We start from the raw sequence: 20,793 nt of genomic DNA on the forward strand, positions 1-20,793 counted from the left end.
CCGACTTCGGCTCAGGTCACAGTCTTGCGGTTCGTGAGTTCGAGCCCCGCATCAGGCTCTGTGCTGACAGCTCAGAGCCTGGAGCCACTTCGGATTCTGTGTCTCCCTCTCTCTCTGCCCTTCCCCTGTTCATGCTCTCTCTCTGTCTCAAAAATAAATAAAAAACATAAAAAAAATTGTTAAAAAAAAAAGAAAAATGTCAGTCACTTTAGAAAAATAAAATAAGGGGTGCCTGGGTGGCTCAGTTGGTTGAGCCTCTGACTCTTGGTTTCAGCTCAGGTCGTGATCTCATGGTTCCAAGGGTTCAGTCCCGCATGGGGCTTTGCCCTGGCAGCATCATGGAGCCTGCTGGGGATTTTCTCTCTCTCTCTGTCCCTTCCCCACTCAAGCTGTCTCTGTCTCTCTCAAAATAAATAAATAAACTTTAAAAAAATAAGAAAAATAAAATAAAATAAAACCAAGCCAATCACCAACAGTCATTAAATTCTAGCTGGATGCTCCCGTCTGCCAAGGCTCTCAGTTTAAAGCTTTACCTCCCCCCTCCCACCTTTCTTTTGGGAACAAAGGGAGGTTGGCAAGTGTTAGGACCACCAAAGTGAGATTTTCTTCTCTCGGCACTCAGGAGTATTGGGGAGAATTGAGAGAGAATGCCCTTCCCATCTGTAACTCAGTGCAGTTTAATGCCTCTCCCTGCGGGACCTCAGACCTTCTTGAATGCCTTGGAGGAAGCAGGAGGACATGTCCCGCATTCGGGATACCTAGGTTAGGGCTTGCTGAAGACCATTTGGTGGTGTGTGGGTGGTGCTTTCTGCAAACTCTCTTTTCCAAAGCTGGGAAGGGAGCAGCCGGGTATACTGGGTGTGGTGGGAACGCTCCTGGTCTACAGCCATAGAGCACGCTCCCTCTGTATTAGTCTGCTAGAGCGTCCATAACAAATACCACAGACTGGGTGGCTGAAACGACAGAAATTTATTTTCTCACAGTTCTGGCGGCTAGAGGTCCAAGATCAAGGTGTTTGTAGTTGGTTCCTTCTGAGACCTCTGTCCTCGGCCTGTGGGATGGCACCTGCTTCCACAGTCTTCACATGGTCCCTCTGTGTGTATCTGGGTCCTAATCTCTTCTTTTAAGGACACCAGTTATATTGCATTAGGGCCTACCCTAGGGACCTCCTTTTACTTTAATTACCTCTTTAAAGACCCCTTCTCCAAATAGTCACATTCTGCGGTACTAGGGGTACTAGGACTCCAACATATGCGTTTTGGAGAAGCACAGTTCAGCCTGTAACACCCTCTTTCCCTTCCCTCCACATCCCCTGTACCTGCCCTCCCCCCACCACATTCTCTGTCTTCATTTTCCCCTGACTTTTGACACTCACCCTTTTTCCCTCATAGGATTGGAACCTTCTTCTGCCCTCTGCTGCCCTTTATCCAAATGATTACTCTTTTCATCATGTTTTATGTCAAAAACGTGAGTCAGCCTGAAGGTGGAACGAATTAGCTTCTCCCAGTCCCATGTGGCCCCGTGGTTGGAACTGAGTCGGGGGGCAGTGGGGAGGGGTGCTGGGAAGGGTTATCGGGAAGCCATTGCCTGGCTGGGGTCCCTCTGGCCTGTCCCTCTGGCCACAGATGGGAGGTGTCTGCTTCTCTCTCTTCAGATCAGCCTGATGATGAATTTCCAGCCTCCGAGCAAAGCCTGGCGAGCCTCACAGATGATGACTTTCTTCATCTTCTTGCTCTTTTTCCCATCCTTCACCGGGGTCCTGTGCACCCTGGCCATCACCATCTGGAGGTAGGAAACCGTGGCTTGTGGAGAGGTCTTAGAGATGGGGTGAGTGAGTGTTTTAAAATGTAGGTTTTGGGACACCTGGGTGGCTCAGTCGGTAGAACATCAGACTCTTGATCTCAGGGTCATGAGTTCAAGCCCCACGTTGGGTGTGTAGCCTACTTTAAAATAAATAAGTAAAATGTAGGTTTTATTATTATTAAGGTTTGGTGAGGCCAGCAGATCAGGAGATGAATGTCATTAGAAAGATGATTTATTTTACTCAGATCCCAGTAGAAGTGGTAGTGGGGGTGGGGATGCCACACCACAGGAGGCCACATGAGGGAATCCCAGGGTTGGTCAGGACACAGCGGGAGTGAGGAGAAAGTGTGGGCAAGAACCTTTATTGTGGTTGGGGCACCTGGATGGCTCCTTCGGTTAAGCGTCTGACTTCAGCTCAGGTCATGATCTCTCAGTTTGTGAGTTTGAGCCCCGCGTGGGGCTCTGTGCTGACAGCTCAGAGCCTGGAGCCTTCTTTGGATTCTGTGACTCCTCCTCTCTCTGCCCCTCCCATGCTCATGCTCTGTCTCTCAATAATAAATAAACACTAAAAAATAATTAAAAAAAAAAAAAAGAACCTTTATTGTGGTTTCCCTGGGAAGGAAAGGGCGAGGGAGGATAGGCAGGTTTAGGATTGGCTTGTTTGAACAATTTCAGTGGCTTTGGGGGCTGTCTGGATTTATCTGGTTACCTGGCCCTGTGGGGTTCAGGGCAGGGGGAGAGTGACCCTGAGTGTGAGAGCCTGATGGAGGAGGTGGAGGGTGGGGTGTGGGCTCTGGGTTGGTTGTTTTGCAGGGAAAAAACATACCATGTAGGGGAGCTCCCGGGAGGGGCTATCTCTCCAGGGTCTGTAAGGCCCCAGATGTCAAAACATCACAGTAAGAAGACGTGCTTAATACAGTATTGAACCCAAGTCCCCTTGGTAACCAGCAGACACAACAGCCAAAGGAGCGAATGTGTCTTAGTTTGGTCATCACCCGCCAGGTGATGGCAGGGCTTCCTCACTTCCTAGAGGCCTGCAGTTTCCCAGAATGGGGACTAAACTTCCACTAAATGAACCGAAATGCCCTGTCTGAGCTGGTTCCCTCCTCGCTCTCCAACCTCACCCCACGTTGGCTCCACCCTTCCTTCATCCTCATGACTCTTGCTCCATTCCTGGGACCCTGTGAGCCTCTCCCAACACAAGGTGGAGTCCTGTGTGTGTTCTCCCCACTCCCTCTGCCTGGCGGCCTTCTGTCCCCCACTCTGGGTTTCAGCTCAGAAGTCATCCTCAAGATCTAACCTTCATGACCATGCTTGCCTACTGTCTTTCCCACCTCTTCTCCCTCTAGGGGCACTTTCTTTTCTTCCCTCCACCGTTCACAGTCAGAAATGCCTTCGCTTGAATCTTTGTTTAATCATTAGCTCATTAGTTGTCCATTTTTCTTACTAAAATGTAAACCTGGGAGGACAGAGACCATGTCTGTCTTGTTGCTATGGAATCCCCAAGGGCTTAGTATCTAGCACAGTACTTGGAACAGGTGAAATAAGCTTTTATAGAATGAATGAATGAAGCAAACAAACAAAAGAGTTGATTTTTTTTAAGTTTATTTATTTTGAGAGAGAGCAAGTCAGGGGAAGGTCAGAGAGAGAGAGAGAGAATCCCAGGCAGACTGTCAGTGCAGAGCCTGATGTGGGGTTTGAACTCATGAACCGTGATATCATGACATGAGCCAAAGTTGGACACTTGACCGACTGAACCACGCAGGTGCCCCAGGAGTTGATTTTTAGGATACAGATGGAACTGGAACCATCAGGAACTCAAGTGGCTTCAGGGCAGGCTACTCTGTTTTATGATGTCTTTGCTTCTCCCTTTTCTCTCTCTTCCTAACCAGTTCTTAGTTTCCTGCTAGTTTCTGCTAATTCATAACAACTGACTGCATGTGGCCCTCATTGCCACAACCTCACCTTCCATAGATTGCAGGGTCCCTTCTTCATATGTCTTAGTTCAAGTTCCCAAGAAAAAGAATCTGATCACCCAGTTCATTTATTCAAGCCAGGATACCACAAAGTTCACTGCCACTCTTGGGATCGGCTACCATTAGATCAGATGATATAACCCTGTCTGGGAGCTGAGCCTCAGTGGGGTCACACGGACAAAACATACCTGTTGAGGCTGTGAGGGAGAGAGCTTCCTTGGGAGGGAGGGTATGGGTACATCAGGCAGGCATTGCTGGTTCCAGGTCCAGAACCCAGAAAGGACAGTTTGGTTTTAGAACAAGCTATACCAGAGTCTCACGCTACAGATGTTTTCCTGTCTCCCGTTTTACCAGATTGAAACCTTCAGCTGATTGTGGCCCATTTCGAGGTCTGCCCTTCTTCATTCACTCCATCTACAGCTGGATCGATACCCTGAGTAAAAGGCCCGGCTACCTGTGGGTTGTTTGGATCTACCAGAACCTCATCGGAAGCGTGCACTTCTTTTTCATCCTCACCCTCATTGTGTTGTAAGTGGAGTGCTTTGGGAAACTGGTGGAGAAAACGTGTCATTAACAAGACATGTGGATAGTCTGGGGAACGTTTCCCAGGAGAGCAAACGGCTACAGTGTAGCTCAGTGTTCTGGATGCTCCTGACTTTGCCCTTGAATTTTTTTTTTAACGTTTATTTATTTTTGAGACAGAGAGAGAGACAGAGCATGAATGGGGGAGGGTCAGAGAGAGGGAGACACAGAATCGGAAACAGGCTCCAGGCTCTGAGCTGTCAGTACAGAGCCCGATGCGGGGCTTGAACTCACGGACCGCGAGATCATGACCTGAGCCGAAGTCGGCCGCTTAACCGACTGAGCCACCCAGTTTAAGAGTTGCTTACTATCATCTTGTCCCAGGTGTTTTCATTTTTTGTTTTTTGTGAGCTTTTTTTTTTTTTTTGCCTGTTTTATGAAGAAAGCAATACCTGCTCTGTCTCCTTTTAAGAAATAGCATGAAAACAAAATGAAAATTTGGATTTGAGAATGCTTAGGAAAATTATATGTGTGATGCTTTCTAAGATTGGCATTATGTTCAAATGGGTTGGGCATTGTTCATATGTGTGACAGCGTTCTTTTGTTTTCAAATAAAAACAATTATTTCTGGCCCCACCGCCAGGGGTGGGTGCCAGATGCCTGAGGTGGAGGGGACTCCACGGTACTCTTTGGCTTTCTGTCTTTTACTCCTCTGCACCTGGAAAGATGCCGGAGTCATACATGTGACTCTAATTTTGATGAGCTATGTGAATTGCTACATCAAGAATTTAAAGCCATCAGATCTACAGGTTTCAGTATTGGGTGGAGATGTGGTTCTCAGCAAGCTCGAGTTAAAGGTAGATGTGCTGGATATACTGGAACAGGAATTGAAATTACCATTCACTTTTCTTTTTTTCTTTTTTTTTTTTAATGTTTATTTTTGGGAGAGAAACACAGTATGAGTCAGGGAGGGGCAGAGAGGGAGACAGAATCTGAAGCAGGCTCCAGGCTCTGAGCTGTCAGCACAGGGCCCAACGCGGGGCTCAAACTCAGGAGCCACGAGATCATGACCTGAGTTGAAGTCAGATGCTTAACTGACTGAGCCACCCAGGCACCCCTAAATGATCCTATTTTAAGAAGATACTTTGAGTTTCATATTACCCACTGGGCACATCTTGTTTTCCTTTTATGAAATTTTTGATTCCAAGCCTTTATTATCCAATTTAACTGATATAGTTTCTGGAGGTAAGTATATTCCATATAAGAATTTATGCTATGTTCATTCTGTATTCTTGTGGGAATTTATTTTGTAAACTTAAAATACATGGGAGATTGATTTAGAAGTCTGTGAGATAGTTATATTACAGCCAAGTTTTATTTTACATTTATATTTGGCAATACTTGAATGATTCTTAATCATCATCTCTTCCTGGAATTTAATTTTTGTGTTTTTTTTATTAAAAATTTTTTTTGTTAACGTTTATTTATTATTGAGAAGCAGAGAGACACAGAGTATGAGCAGGGGAAGGGCCAAGAGATGGAGAGACACAGAATCCAAAGCAGCCTCCAGGCTCTGAGCTGTCAGCACAGAGCCCGACACAGGGCTTGAACTCACAAACTGTGAGATCATGACCTGAGCCGAAGTCAGACGCTTAACCGACTGGGCCACCCAGGCGCCCCTGGAATTTAATTTTTGAAGACAGGTCTGGATGTGGTTATACTACCAATGGAGTGCTCCATATTAAATAGAAAGAAAATAGGGGTGCATGGATGGCTCAGTCGGTTGAACGTCTGGCTCTTGATTTCAGCTCAGGTCATGATCCCAGGGTCGTGGGATGGGGCCGGCATTGGGCTCGGCACGGACATGTGGAGCCTGCTTGGGATTCTCTCTCTCTGCCCCTCCTCCAAGTGTTCTCTCTCTCTCAAAATAAAAACATAAACATAAAAAAAAAATACTATTGTCTGGCCCTATGCCCAGAGATGCTAGTTAATTAATCCGAGGACAGGCGATGGAATGAGTCTTTTTTCCATCTTTCATGTGATTCCACGTGCAGCCAGGTTGCTTGGATGTATTGAACCTGTAATTCATCCAGACACAACTTTTCAGGAAAACTGTTGGGACAAAATCCACTTGCAAGAGAATATCTCAGTTCCTTTGAGACCAGTTGGAATTTGGGGCCTGCAAAATATTGGCAAAAGTGTCTGTCATTCTTTCTTTTCTTCTCCAGAATCATCACCTATCTTTACTGGCAGATCACAGAGGGAAGGAAGATTATGATCAGATTGCTCCATGAACAGATTATTAATGTAAGTTCAGTTAGCTCCTCTGGTATCCTCCTCCCACTTTTCTTTTTTTTTTTATTTATATATTTTTAAGGTTTATTCAGTTTTCAGAGACAGAGAGAGACAAAGCTGTGAGCGGGGAAGGGGCAGAGAGAGAGAGAGGGAGACACAGAATCCGAAGCAGGCTCCAGGCTCTGAGCCATCAGTACAGAGCCCGACGCGGGGCTCGAACTCACAAACCGTGAGATCATGATCTGAGCCGAAGTTGTACGCTCAACCGACTGAGCCACCCGGGCGACCCATCCTCCCACTTTTCTGTAAACATTTTATAATGCAAACTTGCAGTTATACTCCAAAAGAGAATAGTACAAGGAACTTACATCTGCCCCCCCACCCAGCACCAACTACCATCAACATTTGTATACTCTTGAGGGCGCCTGGTGGCTCAGTAGGTGTTGAGAGTCTGACTTTTGATTTCACTTCAGTTCATGATCTCACAGTTTGAGAGAGTGAGCCCCAAGTTGGGCTTTGCACTGACAGCACAGAGCCTGCTTAGGATTCTCTCTGTCTCTCTCTCCCTCTCTCTGTCCCCCTCCTGCTCATGCACACACACACTCTCTCTCAAAAATAAATAAATAAGCTTAAAATTTTTTTTGTATATTCTTATTTTATCTACACTAACCCTTCATTGCAAATATCTGGATTGTTTTAAAGCAAATCCTAGACTTTATATCATTTTATCTGTAAAAATTTCTATGTGTCTGAGAGAGATTAAAAAAAAACATAACCATAATACCCTCATCATACCTAAAAGAAAACTTGATAATTCCTTATTATCGTCTCACATGCAATCAAAGGTGAAATTGCCCCATTGGTCCCATGAAGTGTCTTTTTACAGTCGAGTTGTTCGAATCAGGGTCTGGGATAGTGCCACATGTTGCATTTGGTCCATATGTCTGTTGTTTCCTTTAATCTATAATTGTTCACCTCTCCCTTCTTCTTTGCCATTTATCGTGAAGAAAACAGGTCCTTTGTCTTGTAGTAGTTCTCACATTCTGGATATATCTGATTTGCAGCCTTGTGGTGGTATTTAGTATGCTTCTTTTTATTTCCTGTACTCTGGCATGGAGATTTAAAAACCCGACTAATTGGGGCGCCTGGGTGGCTCAGTCGGTTAAGCGGCCAACTTCGGCTCAGGTCATGATCTCACAGTCTGTGAGTTCGAGCCCCGCGTCGGGCTCTGTGCTGACAGCTCAGAGCCTGGAGCCTGTTTCAGATTCTGTGTCTCCCTCTCTCTCTGCCCCTCCCCTGTTCATGCGCTGTCTCTCCCTGTCTCAAAAATAAATAAAACGTTAAAAAAAAAAAAAAAAAAAAAACCCGACTAAATCCATTTCAGTGTTTTAGCCAGAACACTTCATAGATGATGCTATGCACTTCTTATGGTATCCCCTTGAGACATAAAATGTCTACATGTCTCTTTGTGTGATGTGAAAAGTGATCAGTGGGTCCATGCTTTGTTAGCCTGACCCATCCATCAGAAAGCTCCCCACTCTCCTTTTACCTGATGGATTTTGCAGCCTTTGAGGAGTATTGCCTAGAAGACCCACTGATTTTGTTAGAAATGACAGAACAGTAGTACTCTAATCCTACAATTTCTTTTGCATTTATTAGCTAGAATTTTTCTATGAAAAAAAGAATTTTTGCTCATCAACTATTTTATTACCTTGAAATAAAGTTTATAGAGGAAAGAGAAATGCATGATTTTTCCCCCTTCATTGACCAGTTTTTGAAATGCTGAGTTGATACCCTAGGGTATTCATTTCCTAAGGCCTGCCATGGCAAATAACCCCGAACTTGGTGGCTTAAAATAACAGAACATTGTTACCTCATAGTTCTGGAGGCCAAAAGTCCAAAATCAAGGTGTCAGGAAGTTGGTACCTTCTGGAGCTCTGAGAATCTGTTCCATGCCTCTCCTAGCTTATTCTGGTGGCCACTGGCTAACCTGGCTGTTCCTTGGCTTAGGGCTTCATAACTCCCATTCCTACCTCCATCTTCACAAATTCTTTTTCTCTGTGTACCTGTTTCTCCTTGTCTTCTAAGGACTTGTCATTGAATTTAGGGTTCATCCTCATTCAGAATGATCTCATCTGACAATCTTTAATTATGTCTGCAAAGACCTTATTTCCAACAAGGCCATATTCGCAGGTACTGGGGTTGGTTTAACTTGGACAAATATTTTTACAAAGGAGACACTATTCAACCAACTACTCCTAGCAACCCCAAAATGTGGCCAGTGAGGATTTTTAAATTATCATTATGAATTCATAGATTTAAGTATACTTTGCTTCTTTCAATTGTAATAATTTTTTTATGCTTAAATAGCCTCATTGATTCGTTGCTAATCAAATTCCTTTTGAATTAGTTCCCGGGTTCTTTTGACATGACCCCAGAAAGTCTTCGATAGTTTTCTTGCTCTCTGAAAGGACAAGATGTTCCAGGCTCTTCTTGTTTATTACCTGTCCCAGAACACCAGTCAGACATTTATTCAAGGAGTCCTGGTGAGATGGTATTTAGAGACCACAGTCTGGGAATATGGATGCTCGTTGATACTGGACTTGTTCTCTCTTCTTCTAAATAGCAACGTAATTGTGACATGAACACTTACATCTAAGAACTTGGGGAAAAAGCAGGATTCCTCAGGGTTCTTTTGTTTTTTAAATGTTTATTTACTTATTTTGAAGGAGTGAAAGAGACTGCGCCAAGTACATATGTGAGTGAGCAGGAGAGGGACAGACAGAGAGAGGGAGAGAGAGAATCCCACGCAGGCTCCATACCCAATGCAGATGGAGCCTGATTTGGGGCTCAGTCTCATGACCATGAGGTCATGACCTGAGCCAAAATAAAGAGTCCAACGCTTAACCAACTGAGCCACCCAGGTGCCCAAGATTCCTCACGGTTCTAGCTGCTTGAACCTTTGGGTTTCAGATCATTTGAGCTGGTCTTTTAGATGGTGTAAAGAAAGGGCATGGTTTACTTATGATCTCCCCTGCTCGTCTCCAGAAGCATCACCTGTATTTTTCTGATGTAGCACTTTGAATTGTTTTGGGCAAGTCTTACGGAGATCTTACCAGGTGAGAGATTTGTTTCTAAAGCCTTCTATTGTAAGGGCAGTACCAGGTAAACTGGGGAGGAATTTAGATGGCATCATTTCAGGGAGGCACCAGAAGCATCACTGCAGGCCTGCATGCTTGGGTATCTTGTCCAGAGGATGCGCCACAAAGACAGGGACATTGTCTCCAGAGGAACCCAGCCTAAGGGGCTGTGAATAGGCTAATAACAGTCCTTCTCAAAGTGTGATCACCTACATCAGTAACTCTTGGATGCTTATTAAAAATGCAAATTCCAATTACCCTGATCTCCTCTAACCAGTAGTGGCAACAGATAACATTTGTTGAGCACTTACATGATGCCTGACATGTGCTAAATAATGAACAAAAATTCTGATTTAATTTTTATTACTCGCACTGGGACATATACATCTTTAATTCCTATTTTAAAATTAAGGATTCTAAGGTTTACAGAGTGAAGTGAGCTGCCCAAAGTCATAGGGCTAGTAAATGGTGGGATTTGAATGGTGCTTTTAACTAAAATGCAGGTTTATCTCCCCGAGTCAAGATGAGTTGGATAAATCCTGAGTTTGCATTTTTGCAGGCTCTCCAGGTAATTCTAATTGGCACGAAAGTATGGAAACAGCTGTTACAGACCAGCAATTTACAAACAGGTTGGCTATATCCAAGACTGCTAGCAGACTTGCTTTAAAAAAAAAAAAGTTTATTTTATTTTTGAGAGAGAGAGAGCACAAGCAGGGAAGGGGCAGAGAGAGAGAGACAGAGAGAGAGAGAAAGGGAGACACAGAATCTGAAGCGGGCTCCAGGCTCTGAGCTGTCAGCACAGAGCCTGACACAGAGCTCAAACCCACAAACTGTGAGATCGTGACCTGAGGTGAAGTTAGACACTTAACCAATGTGAGCCACCCAGGCGCCCCTTGCGGAGTTGTTTAAAATGCCATTTCCCAAGGACAGCTCTCCTTTGCAGAATTCCAGTGAATAAAAGTAGAAAGAATGAGGGAAATAGAAAATTATTATGAAGCAAATACCACAGCAATAATTGTTGGATGCTAAATAATAATAATAGCTAATTGCTAAAATCAGTGATTAAAAGTTGAAGGAGAAACAAGGGCGTGAGAAATGGGATTGATCTAGACCAGACAGCCCATCAATGGTGCTTGCTAGCCCACTTCAACACTGGTGGATTATACCGCCCTCTCATCTGCAACAGATTCACAGGGAAGTGAGTCATGCTCCTGGGGAGGACATAGCCCTTTCGTTTGTTCCTCTTCCCAGTTTGGGAGATGTTTATCTGGTCTACTCCATTAACACTGATAACTTTGCCAGGTGAAATATGTTTGATGTCCCTCGATGCAGAGCTATATAAGCTTTGACATTCTCAATGGGAAGACAGGGCCAGCCCAGGCAGTGCTGGGTGCCCAGACAGGGTTCTGAGACGGAGGGCATGCCGAGAAGGGGCTGCTATACACCATTTGTCCTGGGTCTTCAGACAGTCCTGGGCGTGTAAGTTACTTCTAGCTGCGGGATAGAGAAGGCTGCTACTTGAGACTGCTGGAATTGCTTTAGTGGAGAATGTGCCAATTCAGGAAGGTATGGGTTAATTTGGCTTTGCTGTGAAATGTTCCTACTCTTTCATCAAGAGAAAACATGGTGGCAGTCTCTATCCTGTGTCTGGAACCCTACCTGCCTAAAAAAAAAAAAAAAAAAAAAAATCAACCTTCTTTCCATCGTTTGCTCACACCAACCTCCACGTTTTTGTTCTTGTTTTTGCTTTCCTTCTTGGCAGGAGGGCAAAGATAAAATGTTCCTGATAGAAAAGTTGGCCAAGCTGCAGGATATGGAGAAGAGAGCAAACACCAGCTCGTTCACCGTGGAAAGGAGGGATGTAGAGGTGAGAGTGAAGGTCGCCTTCGGATCCCTGTGACACAGACTTGCCTCCTTGGGAAAAGTGCATCAGGAAACTAGAATGACATGGGGCACTTCACTTTTTATGTTTAAACATTTCTCTGTTTTTTATTTAACAAATAATACTCATTCGTTCAACCTGTCATGGTGAAGGCCCTCATGGAGTTTGCACGCGTCTTTTCTATAATCCAATCATACAGAAGTATATCCCACCGAGAAGGAAAATGCCCTCACCCCACCGTGTGAATGATTCAGTGTACATTCTTCCAGATCTTTTCCCCTGGGCATCCACAAATATACATGCATCTACTAACATTTTTTGTTTATTAGAAAACTGGGGCTTTACTATACACATAGTATCATAATCCCGTCCCTCATCACTTAGTACTGTATTTCGGACATTGTTTCGGTCTGTACATATATGGACATTTGGGTTGTTTTCAGTTTTTTTAAAATACTAAAAACTGTGTAGTGAAATATTTTTGTTTCAATTATTTTTATGTGAGTATTTTTGCCAAAGGGCGTGCACATAATGATGTTAATAGATAATTGCCGTATCATGCTCTTAAAAAGATTTTACCAGTTTCATTCCTGTTCTAATTCCAAAGCCCTTGCTGGCATCCTTGGTGTCCTGGAAAATATGAATAAACAGTAAACCCATCTTTTTAAAAATATTTATTTGAGGGGCACCTGGGTGGCTCAGTCGGTTAAGCATTCGACTTCGGCTCAGGTCATGATCTTGCGGTTCGTGAGTTCAAGCCCCGCGTTGGGCTCTGTGCTGACAGCTCAGAGCCTGGAGCCTGCTTCAGATTCTGTGTCTTCCTCTGTCTCTGCTTTCCCCCCACTCACACTCTGTCTCTCTCTCCTTCAAAAATAAATAAGCATTAAAAAAAATTTAAAAAAATATTTGAGAGGGAGAGAGAGAGAGCACATGAGCATGGGAGGGGGCAGAGGGAAAGAGAGAGAGAAAAAGCGTAAGCAGGCTCCACACTCAGCATGGAACCTGATGTGGGGCTCGATCCCATGACCCCAGGATTATGACCTGAGCTGAAATCAAGAGCCAGATGCTCAACCGACTGAGCCACCCAGGCACCCCAATCATAAACCCATCTTAATTCAAATGCCACTGATTTAAGAAGTTAGGACCTTGTTGGAAGAGACTGCCAGGCCATTCACTATCTGTACACATTGATATTGTCAGCACGAGGTAGTTATGGGATCTACAGGCCCTACTGCAAATCTTATGCAGGCAGAGTCTTGATCTGTACCCTGACAACCCCAGGTCCTAATATATTACCTGGCATATTGTCGATGCTCAGTAAATGTCTGTAAATGAATGGATAAACTAATGGAATTACTGTCCCTAAAAGACCAGACCAAACCTTTTTGCTGTGTCTGTGGCTAAGCCTTGGTCTTCATCTGCCATATCTTAATTTTAAAATGGTGGGGGCTCACAAATCCCACCAACGAGGCAACAGGAGGTGGGCCTGTATTCTTTTCCAGTGATGAGGCCACTGCTTTTCTTCTCTTTCAGCAAACAAGCCCTTTGCATGTCAGGGAACACAATGCTGCTCATGGTGAGTAAGGGCGTTGGCACTGAAGACCTCATTTAACCAAATGATGTATCTCAAGGTAGAGGGTCAGAACTGCTCATGTATCAGTTACTCGTTCAATGAAAAGAACCCACCCAAGCTGGCTTCAGCAAAAATCCAAGAATAATTCTTGCTTGAGGTGCGGCCAGAAGCTGGGATGCAATATGTTACCAGAACCTGGTTTCTTTCTGTTCCATTCTTTTCCACGTTAGCTCCTTTCTCAAATAGGTTCTTCCTAACAATCGCAAGACCCTTTTGTCAGCCTCTTGTACCTTCTCAGGTTCAAGTCTAGTGGGAAGGAATGAGACACCCAGAATTCTCACTGTGTTTCATTGGATCCAACTGGGTGACATGTGCACCATGAACCCGTTGCTGTGGCCATGAAAATGTGATATCATTTGCCAGATCAGAGATCTGTAAATAGAGGTGGTACAACCTAACAGACCACGAGGACTGAGAATGGGGAAGAGGGGCTTCCCAAAGAAAACCTGGAGCTGAGGCCAGAGGGGAATGAATACTGGGGAGGAACCAAACAAACCCATTCATCGTTTTGGGATCGCATTTACTGATGGCATCCAAATGATGGACGTTCCAGGGGAGAATTGAAGAAACTTAGCATGAGAAGGCAGGAGGCATGAGAAGCTGTGTGATTTTGAATTTTGTCTAACTTTGGAGATGTGAGGCAGGGCGTATATCTGTGCTAACGACTCTTTTCTGTGTCCAACCCAGACCTGCGATTTAGGCGATCAGTTCAAGAAGAGAATCCAAAGGTGTAATGTTTATTGCGGCAGCCACACACCCGTCAAATGAAAATACCAAGATGGAACAACTTCTTCCATGACCCCTGGGCCTTTTGGAGCTTCCCAGGAGGGAATTTAAATCATTAGCCAGGAGCAGAAACTGACCACAGTGTAAATGCTGAAGTAAATTTGGCCATTTCCTGCTGGTTTTTTATACCTGGATTGCTGATTTCCCAAGATAAAATATTTGGGATTTTAAAATAAAGACTATTGTAACATTTACACTGGTTCACAAAAACCTGGGAGAGATAGCCTGGGAATTATGCATTTAGTCTTCAAGAGATGTGCATATGAATTATTGGTTCTTAGAAATCTCTGCTCCCAGACCTGACAAAAGTTTGGAAACTGGTGCTCAAATAGTCCAGCCTGAATAAAAATGGGATCTTCAAACAGAAATGTGAAGTTTCTGAATTGGGGAACCTGCATTTGTTCATGGTTTTGAACAAAAACATCCCATGTTACCCAAAGGTAAAATACAACGAGAGGCCTTGTCTACAAACTTTATTGCGTATCAAGTACAAGTCTTTGCGGTTGGACTAGGGTGGGGGTGGGTGTGGACTGGGACACCTGTGAGGTTGACACATAAGTCAACATCTAAGTCTTGTTGAATCAAACATGAATCCAGCAGTGATGTGTGGAACGTGTGTGTGTGTGTGTGTGTGTGTGTGTGTGTGTGTGTATACACACACACACGCAGTATATATAGCATTCTTTTTTAAAAAATGTTTATGTTGAGAGAGAAAGGGAGTGCATGAGCAGAGGAAGGGCAGAGAGAGAGAGAATCCCAAGTGGGTTCTGTATTGTCAGCGCAGAGCCCAGCTCAGGGCTCGATGTTACAAACTGCAAAATCATGACTTGAGCTGAAATCAAGAGTCAGATGCTTAACTTGACTGAGCAACCCAGGCATCCCTAGCAGTCTTTTTTTTTAAATTTTTTTTTTATTTAAGTAATCTCTACACTCCATGTGGGGCTTGAACTCACAACTCCAAGATCAAGAATGGCATGCTCTTCTGACTGAGCCAGCAAGATGCCCCAATATATGGCATTTTTTTGCAGATTTGCCAAATGCTTCACAAGGCATGTGACGGTACTTAGAACTGAAGCATCCAGCAGAAAGGTGCAATTTACCAAATTACTCAGGGGAGACATCCCCTCTTGAGTAATCACTACTGTGAAATCTAATTGGAACTGAATTTTGCAAACATTTAGCATACATTTGAAACACAAGCATCCAATCAGTGCTCAGTCACTGATTCACTTTTTCATTCACTTATTTATTCGTTAATTCATTTCATCAACAAAATTTCATCAACTGAGTTAAAATTTTTTGGTATCATCCCTGCTAGCAGTTGGTGGCAGTATTCATTCATTCATTCATTCATTCATTCAACAAATATGTGCCAAGTGGTTATAAATAAGATGTTGAGCAAGTCAAGACACACTCTGCCCTCTTGTGCTTCATTTCTAGCAGATTAATTTAGACAATTTAATTACTATTGAACAGTAATTAAATGTAATTGTGATGGGTGCTGTGAAGGAGAAGCCCAGGACACTATGGGAGACTTCTCTGTGGGGTTAGTGAAGGCAGCCCATTGAACTGATGTTTGAAGTAATTTTTTTTCCCTCTCAGTGTCATCTTAAAGCTGTTTTGTGCTTCTTTGGCTTCTGCACTGAAATATGGACTTGCTCCGAGAGCAACATTTTTGCTCACTTACCATATGCTAAGAGCCTCTATCTGGAACGCGTCTCCATGAACCTCCATTGCTTGTGTTAACTCCTGTTTCTACTGGAGGTATAAACAAAGGAGAAAGATCTACTCTGTAGGTTTCACATGCATTCGGATATGAGGATGCTTTTAAAACTTGGGCTTGGGCCTGGGTGGTTCAGTCAGTTAAGCATCTGACTTTAGCTCTGGTCATGATCTCATGTTTTCATGAGTTCAAGCCCCATATGTGCTGACAGCACAGAGCCTGCTTGGGATTCTCTCTCTCTCTTCCTCTCTCTCCCTCTGCCACTCCCCCACTCAACTGTCTCTCAAAATAAATAAATAAACTAAAAAAACGCCCCCAAAACAAAAAACTTGGGCTTGAGATAGGGGATGTATTGGCCTGCCAAGTGTTGCCATAACCAAATACCACGGACTGACTAGCTTAAACAACACAAATGTATTTTTCCACAGTTCTGGAGGCTGGAAGTCCAAGGTCATGGTCCTTGTCAGGGTCCACAGTTTTGGTTTCATTCTGACGCCTCCTTGGCTTGCAGATGGTCACCTTCTCACTGTGTCCTCACTTGGTCTTTGCTCTGTATGTACCTTTACGTGTCCAAATTTCCTCTACTTGATAAGGACACCGGGCAGATTTGATTAGGCCCCACCCTAATGGCTGTAATATAACTCACCTAATTAAAGGCCATATATCCAAATATGGTTACATTATGAGGTTTCGGGGGTTCAGATTTCCAGCATATGAATTTTGGGTCAATACAGTTCAGCCCTATAATAGAGGTCAACTCTCCTCCAGTCCTCTCAGGGCCTCCCGTTAGGCTTCCGGGTCAATGCTGGCTATGCTCAGAATCACCGGGGGGAGCTGATCAACAACAGCCAGGCCCAGGCCCCAGTCTAGACCAACTAAATCAGGCTCCTGCACTTTTTCTTTAGAGCTCCCCAAATGGTCTCGGTGGAAAGCCAGGCTGAGATCCGAGCCAGAATCTAGAGAACCTTATCCATGGTTTCGCTTTTCGAAGTTTCAGTGACCCACAGTCAACTGAAGTCAGGAAGCAGATGACCCTCCTTGTGACCTTGTCAGGAGGTCAGAAGCAGCCTAGCGCTAGGTCACAGCGCCTACATCACTCGTCCCACTTCATCATGTCACGTAGGCATTTTATCGTCTCACGTCACAAGAAGGTGAGTATGGGACAATATTTTAAGAGACAGATTACATTCCCATAACGTGTATTACAGTATATTATTGTTGTGAATCTCTTAGTGTGCTTGACTTCTAAAGTAAGCTTTGTCACAGGTGTGTATGATAGGAAAGACATGGTCTGTATAAGGTTCAGTACTATTCATGGTTTCAGGTGTCTGCCTGGGGATAAGGGACCACTGCTGTAGTTCTTCCCAAACTTGCCTGACCATAAAAGGCATCAGAGCGTGCCAATGCGGAGCATCAGAATATTCAGGGAATATTCCCCATCCTCCTCTTCAACTCTAATTTTAATTAGTCCAAAATGATAAAAGGAACATATGCTTTCCAACAGTTACTTGAAAGCCAGATAACCCCTATAGTTTTAAGTATAAAAAATAGGTAGCCGCTCTGAAATTTCTGCAGGATCAGATCCTTTATGTGGCTGCAGTGAATGGCTCAGTTCATTTTTGAGGCAATGAGATGATTTTGTGTGAAGTTCAATTACAAAAGGAGTGACTAAAATAGCACATGACTGATAATACGTTTTTATAATCTTTGAATTGAGGTCAGGTGGCAAGAAGTCAGCTCATTAATAATATGGATTGTCTCAGTACAGAAGCACTTCACAAATACCTTCCTAAATTCTCAAAGTTGGAACTTTTCAGAACATTTACATATCTGATCCACCACGAGATAGCATAAGATGGAGGAGCTCAGGTGTGGAGCAAGGGGGCCCCCTCTGCTTGGCTCATTACTGCGCTTGTCCCATACAAGTAATGCCTTACACCTGTGTAGATCGTTCTTCACCTTAACCACCTGGGCTCTTGATACGAAGCAGTTTCTAATTTGTGAGTTCAGTGATCGGGGCTGAGACTCTGCATTTCTGTCTAGAGCTCCTGGGTCTGAGCACCACACCCTGAGTAGTTTGGTGTTCGAGTGCCTCCACATTTTTTTATATGCTACACTGTTCACACATTTTTCAAATCACTTCCATATTTTCCCCTTTTTTGAACCTCATAACACTATTGCTATGAGACAATTGGTGCAAATATGGTCTCCATTTGACAGATGAAAAGTTGGGCACACCTAGGTTAAATGATTTGTCCGTCTCATAGCTAGTTAGTGGTAGGATTGAGGACTTTTGGATTTTTCTCTGGCTCAGGTGTTCTCAGACTTGAGCAAGTAACAGAACCACCTGGAGGACTTGCTGAGACAGAGCCAGCCCAGAGTTTCAGCTTCAGTAGTTCTGGGATGGGCTTTGAGATGTGCATTTCTAACAAGGTCCTCCTTAGGCTGATACTAAATACAGGTCTCAAAGGACAGCGTCCTTTGAGGACCATTGTGCCTAGCTGATATCTGATCTCTTTGTAATACTTGGTAAATACGGTAATACTCTGCTGATCAGATTGTGAGATTTTAGGCATAATTTAGCTTGATAAGAGAACATACAAGGTTATCAACCCTTAGTAGTTTTGATTAAAGAAACCAAATAACCTTGTACTGTGGTAACCATCACTCCACGCTAAAGGTTTGCCTGCGTGTTTGCAACTTAATTCATACCCTCATTTGTCCTGAGAGCTGTGGTTTATTGTCCCATTGAAGGACTATTCCCACTGTAGGAAATGGCAGGTATAATTTTATTTAGAAATTTGAATCTAATAAAAATAGAGTATTTGTTTTGGTGAAATTCTTATCAAAACAGGATTGCAGACACTGATCTCCAAATAAGAAAACGAGCATTGTTAAATCAGCAGTGGATTTCTTAAGTCTTTGGAGGTAGTCTTTCCATATTACCTGTCTGGGGCAGCCTGAGGACAGAGGGGCAGTTGAATGAACAGCGGAGGATGTAATTTTCATTTGTATTGACTTTCTTGGAAAGAATGCCATCTATCGTGACTTTAGATGATCCCTGATCTGCTGAATTCTGAATCATTTATCTACAACTCCTACTGCACACTAGGTCTGCACCTCCAGTTTCCTCAAGAAGTTTCCACTTGGCTATCCCATAATTCATTCCTCCAGCAAACACTTATTGAGCATCCATTATGTGACAGGCACCATTATAGGGTTGGGAATGATTGTTCCTCATTAGGGAGTCCTTGCTATGGGCTGGACATGAGGATAGGCAGAGGTATGAAGTGTGAGCTCTGGAACTATATCACTGGGACCAAATCCTTACACTATTACTGTTGTGTGACTTTGGGCAAGTTACTTAACTTCCCTGTGCTTTGGTCTCCTTCACTATAATGTGGGATTGTGATGGTAGCAACCTTACGGTGGTGTTGCAGAGCAAACACATGGAAAGCATTTCAAACAGTGTCTAGTGTATGTTAGGGAGTCCGTAAATGTTAGTTATTTAACAAACCTTTTACATGCACCCTGTCATTTAATCAGCCACTCCCTAGGGTGGTACCAATACTGCCCCTATCGTACAAATGAATCAATAACTTGCCCAAGGTCATGTATTAGGTTGCTAAACATAAAATTGGATTTAGTTTTCTCTGATCCCAAACACTATGTTTTTAAGCCCTGTACTAAGCCATCCAAGTGCTTAAGAGTAGTACTAACACTTTCTTTCTTCATCCAAATTCTCCAGTCTTCAAGGACCTTAGCACTGGATCTAAATCCTTAATTGGGCCCGAGTCAAGGGCAAAATGGATTTGGGACAGAGGTCAAGAGGCTCTCAAGAAGTCTTCCCACAACAGAAGGGAGGTTAATGCTGTGCTGCCTCCAAGAGAATTCCTCCCTTGTTGGTTGCTGTGCAGTCTGTTTGCCAAAGTGGGGACTCAGTCTGCAGATGTTCTTTGGTCACCTCCTCCTCTTGACATTCTAGTCATGATGTGACATGAAAGGACATGCAGTTATTTGTTCCATTCATTGGATAAATCTTTGTCCTGTTGTTGATCTTTAGATTCGAGAAAATGTCTTTGTAAATATTGATGAAAACGTCCCCAGCCCCATCTATCATGCTGTTGCCAACACCAACCGTAGCAAAACTCGGTGTGCTTCTCTCTGCCATCTAGCTGTGCGGACTGGTGGTCTGGCTGCTGTGAGTGAGGCTGGTGACCCACTGGGGCTCAGGAGGAAGTCATGACTAAGCTCAGGGCCTGTGGTCAAGACTGCAGATGGGGCTGGAAGGTGGGAATACGCAGCTATGGGAGACAGAGGACTTTGCAATTTTTTAAAGACTCCATATCGTCTTAAATATTGCCACTTAAGTTCACAGTTAAGACCACTAGAAGCTTACGTGGAGGAGCACAGAGCTGGGAATGAAGGGCTCTACATTGTAAAGGCAGACAGGGCAAATGGTTCAGAGCAGGGCCTCTGGAGTTAGATTCACTTGGATTTGAATCTCAACTGCACTGAAGACTTGGACAGCTTGGGTAGGTGACTTTAAGTTTGCATTGCCTTGGTTTCCTCATCCATAAAAGGAAAATACCCCTGTACGATTCTTCTGGGTTTTGAGATAGGCATATTAAACCATTAAAAAGTTTGTGGCAAATAGTTAAGAAATTTTAGTTTTAGGAGATCAGGCTCTGCTATCTCACCAGCTGGGTCATTTCTGAGGAAGACCTTTTCCTTCTACAGGTTTGAGTTTTCTCATTTGCCAAATGAGGGTAAGTCTAGATGTTCTTAGATGGTTCTTGCAGTTCTGGTATCATGTTGTACAACAGCCCGAACGAGTGTAACTCAGCCCCTAGTGGCTCATAGCTCTTATTTCAAGATACCATAAACAATCCCTCGGACTGGTATCAAGACTTACCTACGGTTTTCTTTGCTTCGCAATGAAGGCTCACCAGGGACTGTTGCCTCTGGTCACTGGATTGCAGAGAGCGGCTTCCCTGAATTCCTAATGTCTTAGGATATTATGCTTGGTACAG

The 20,793-nt window shown here is 43.9% G+C and overlaps 1 protein-coding gene across 4 annotated transcripts in view; it reads left to right on the forward strand.

Annotated features, from left to right (window-relative positions):
* Window positions 1–14,231, forward strand: part of TMC5 (transmembrane channel like 5) — a 70,386-nt gene extending 56,155 nt beyond the window's left edge. For all 4 annotated transcript variants that reach the window (XM_053213199.1, XM_015067207.3, XM_053213200.1 and 1 more), the window contains 7 exons: window positions 1,392–1,467; window positions 1,655–1,788; window positions 4,134–4,307; window positions 6,530–6,608; window positions 11,499–11,603; window positions 13,152–13,194; window positions 13,939–14,231. In XM_053213199.1, coding sequence (XP_053069174.1) covers window positions 1,392–1,467; window positions 1,655–1,788; window positions 4,134–4,307; window positions 6,530–6,608; window positions 11,499–11,603; window positions 13,152–13,194; window positions 13,939–13,985 — 658 coding nt within the window. In that variant the 3' untranslated portion in view covers window positions 13,986–14,231. The remainder of the gene's footprint in view (window positions 1–1,391; window positions 1,468–1,654; window positions 1,789–4,133; window positions 4,308–6,529; window positions 6,609–11,498; window positions 11,604–13,151; window positions 13,195–13,938) is intronic.
* The last annotated feature ends 6,562 nt before the right edge of the window (window positions 14,232–20,793 follow it).

Source organism: Acinonyx jubatus, chromosome E3, assembly GCF_027475565.1.
Source record: "Acinonyx jubatus isolate Ajub_Pintada_27869175 chromosome E3, VMU_Ajub_asm_v1.0, whole genome shotgun sequence".
Classification (NCBI taxonomy): Eukaryota; Metazoa; Chordata; class Mammalia; order Carnivora; family Felidae; genus Acinonyx; species Acinonyx jubatus.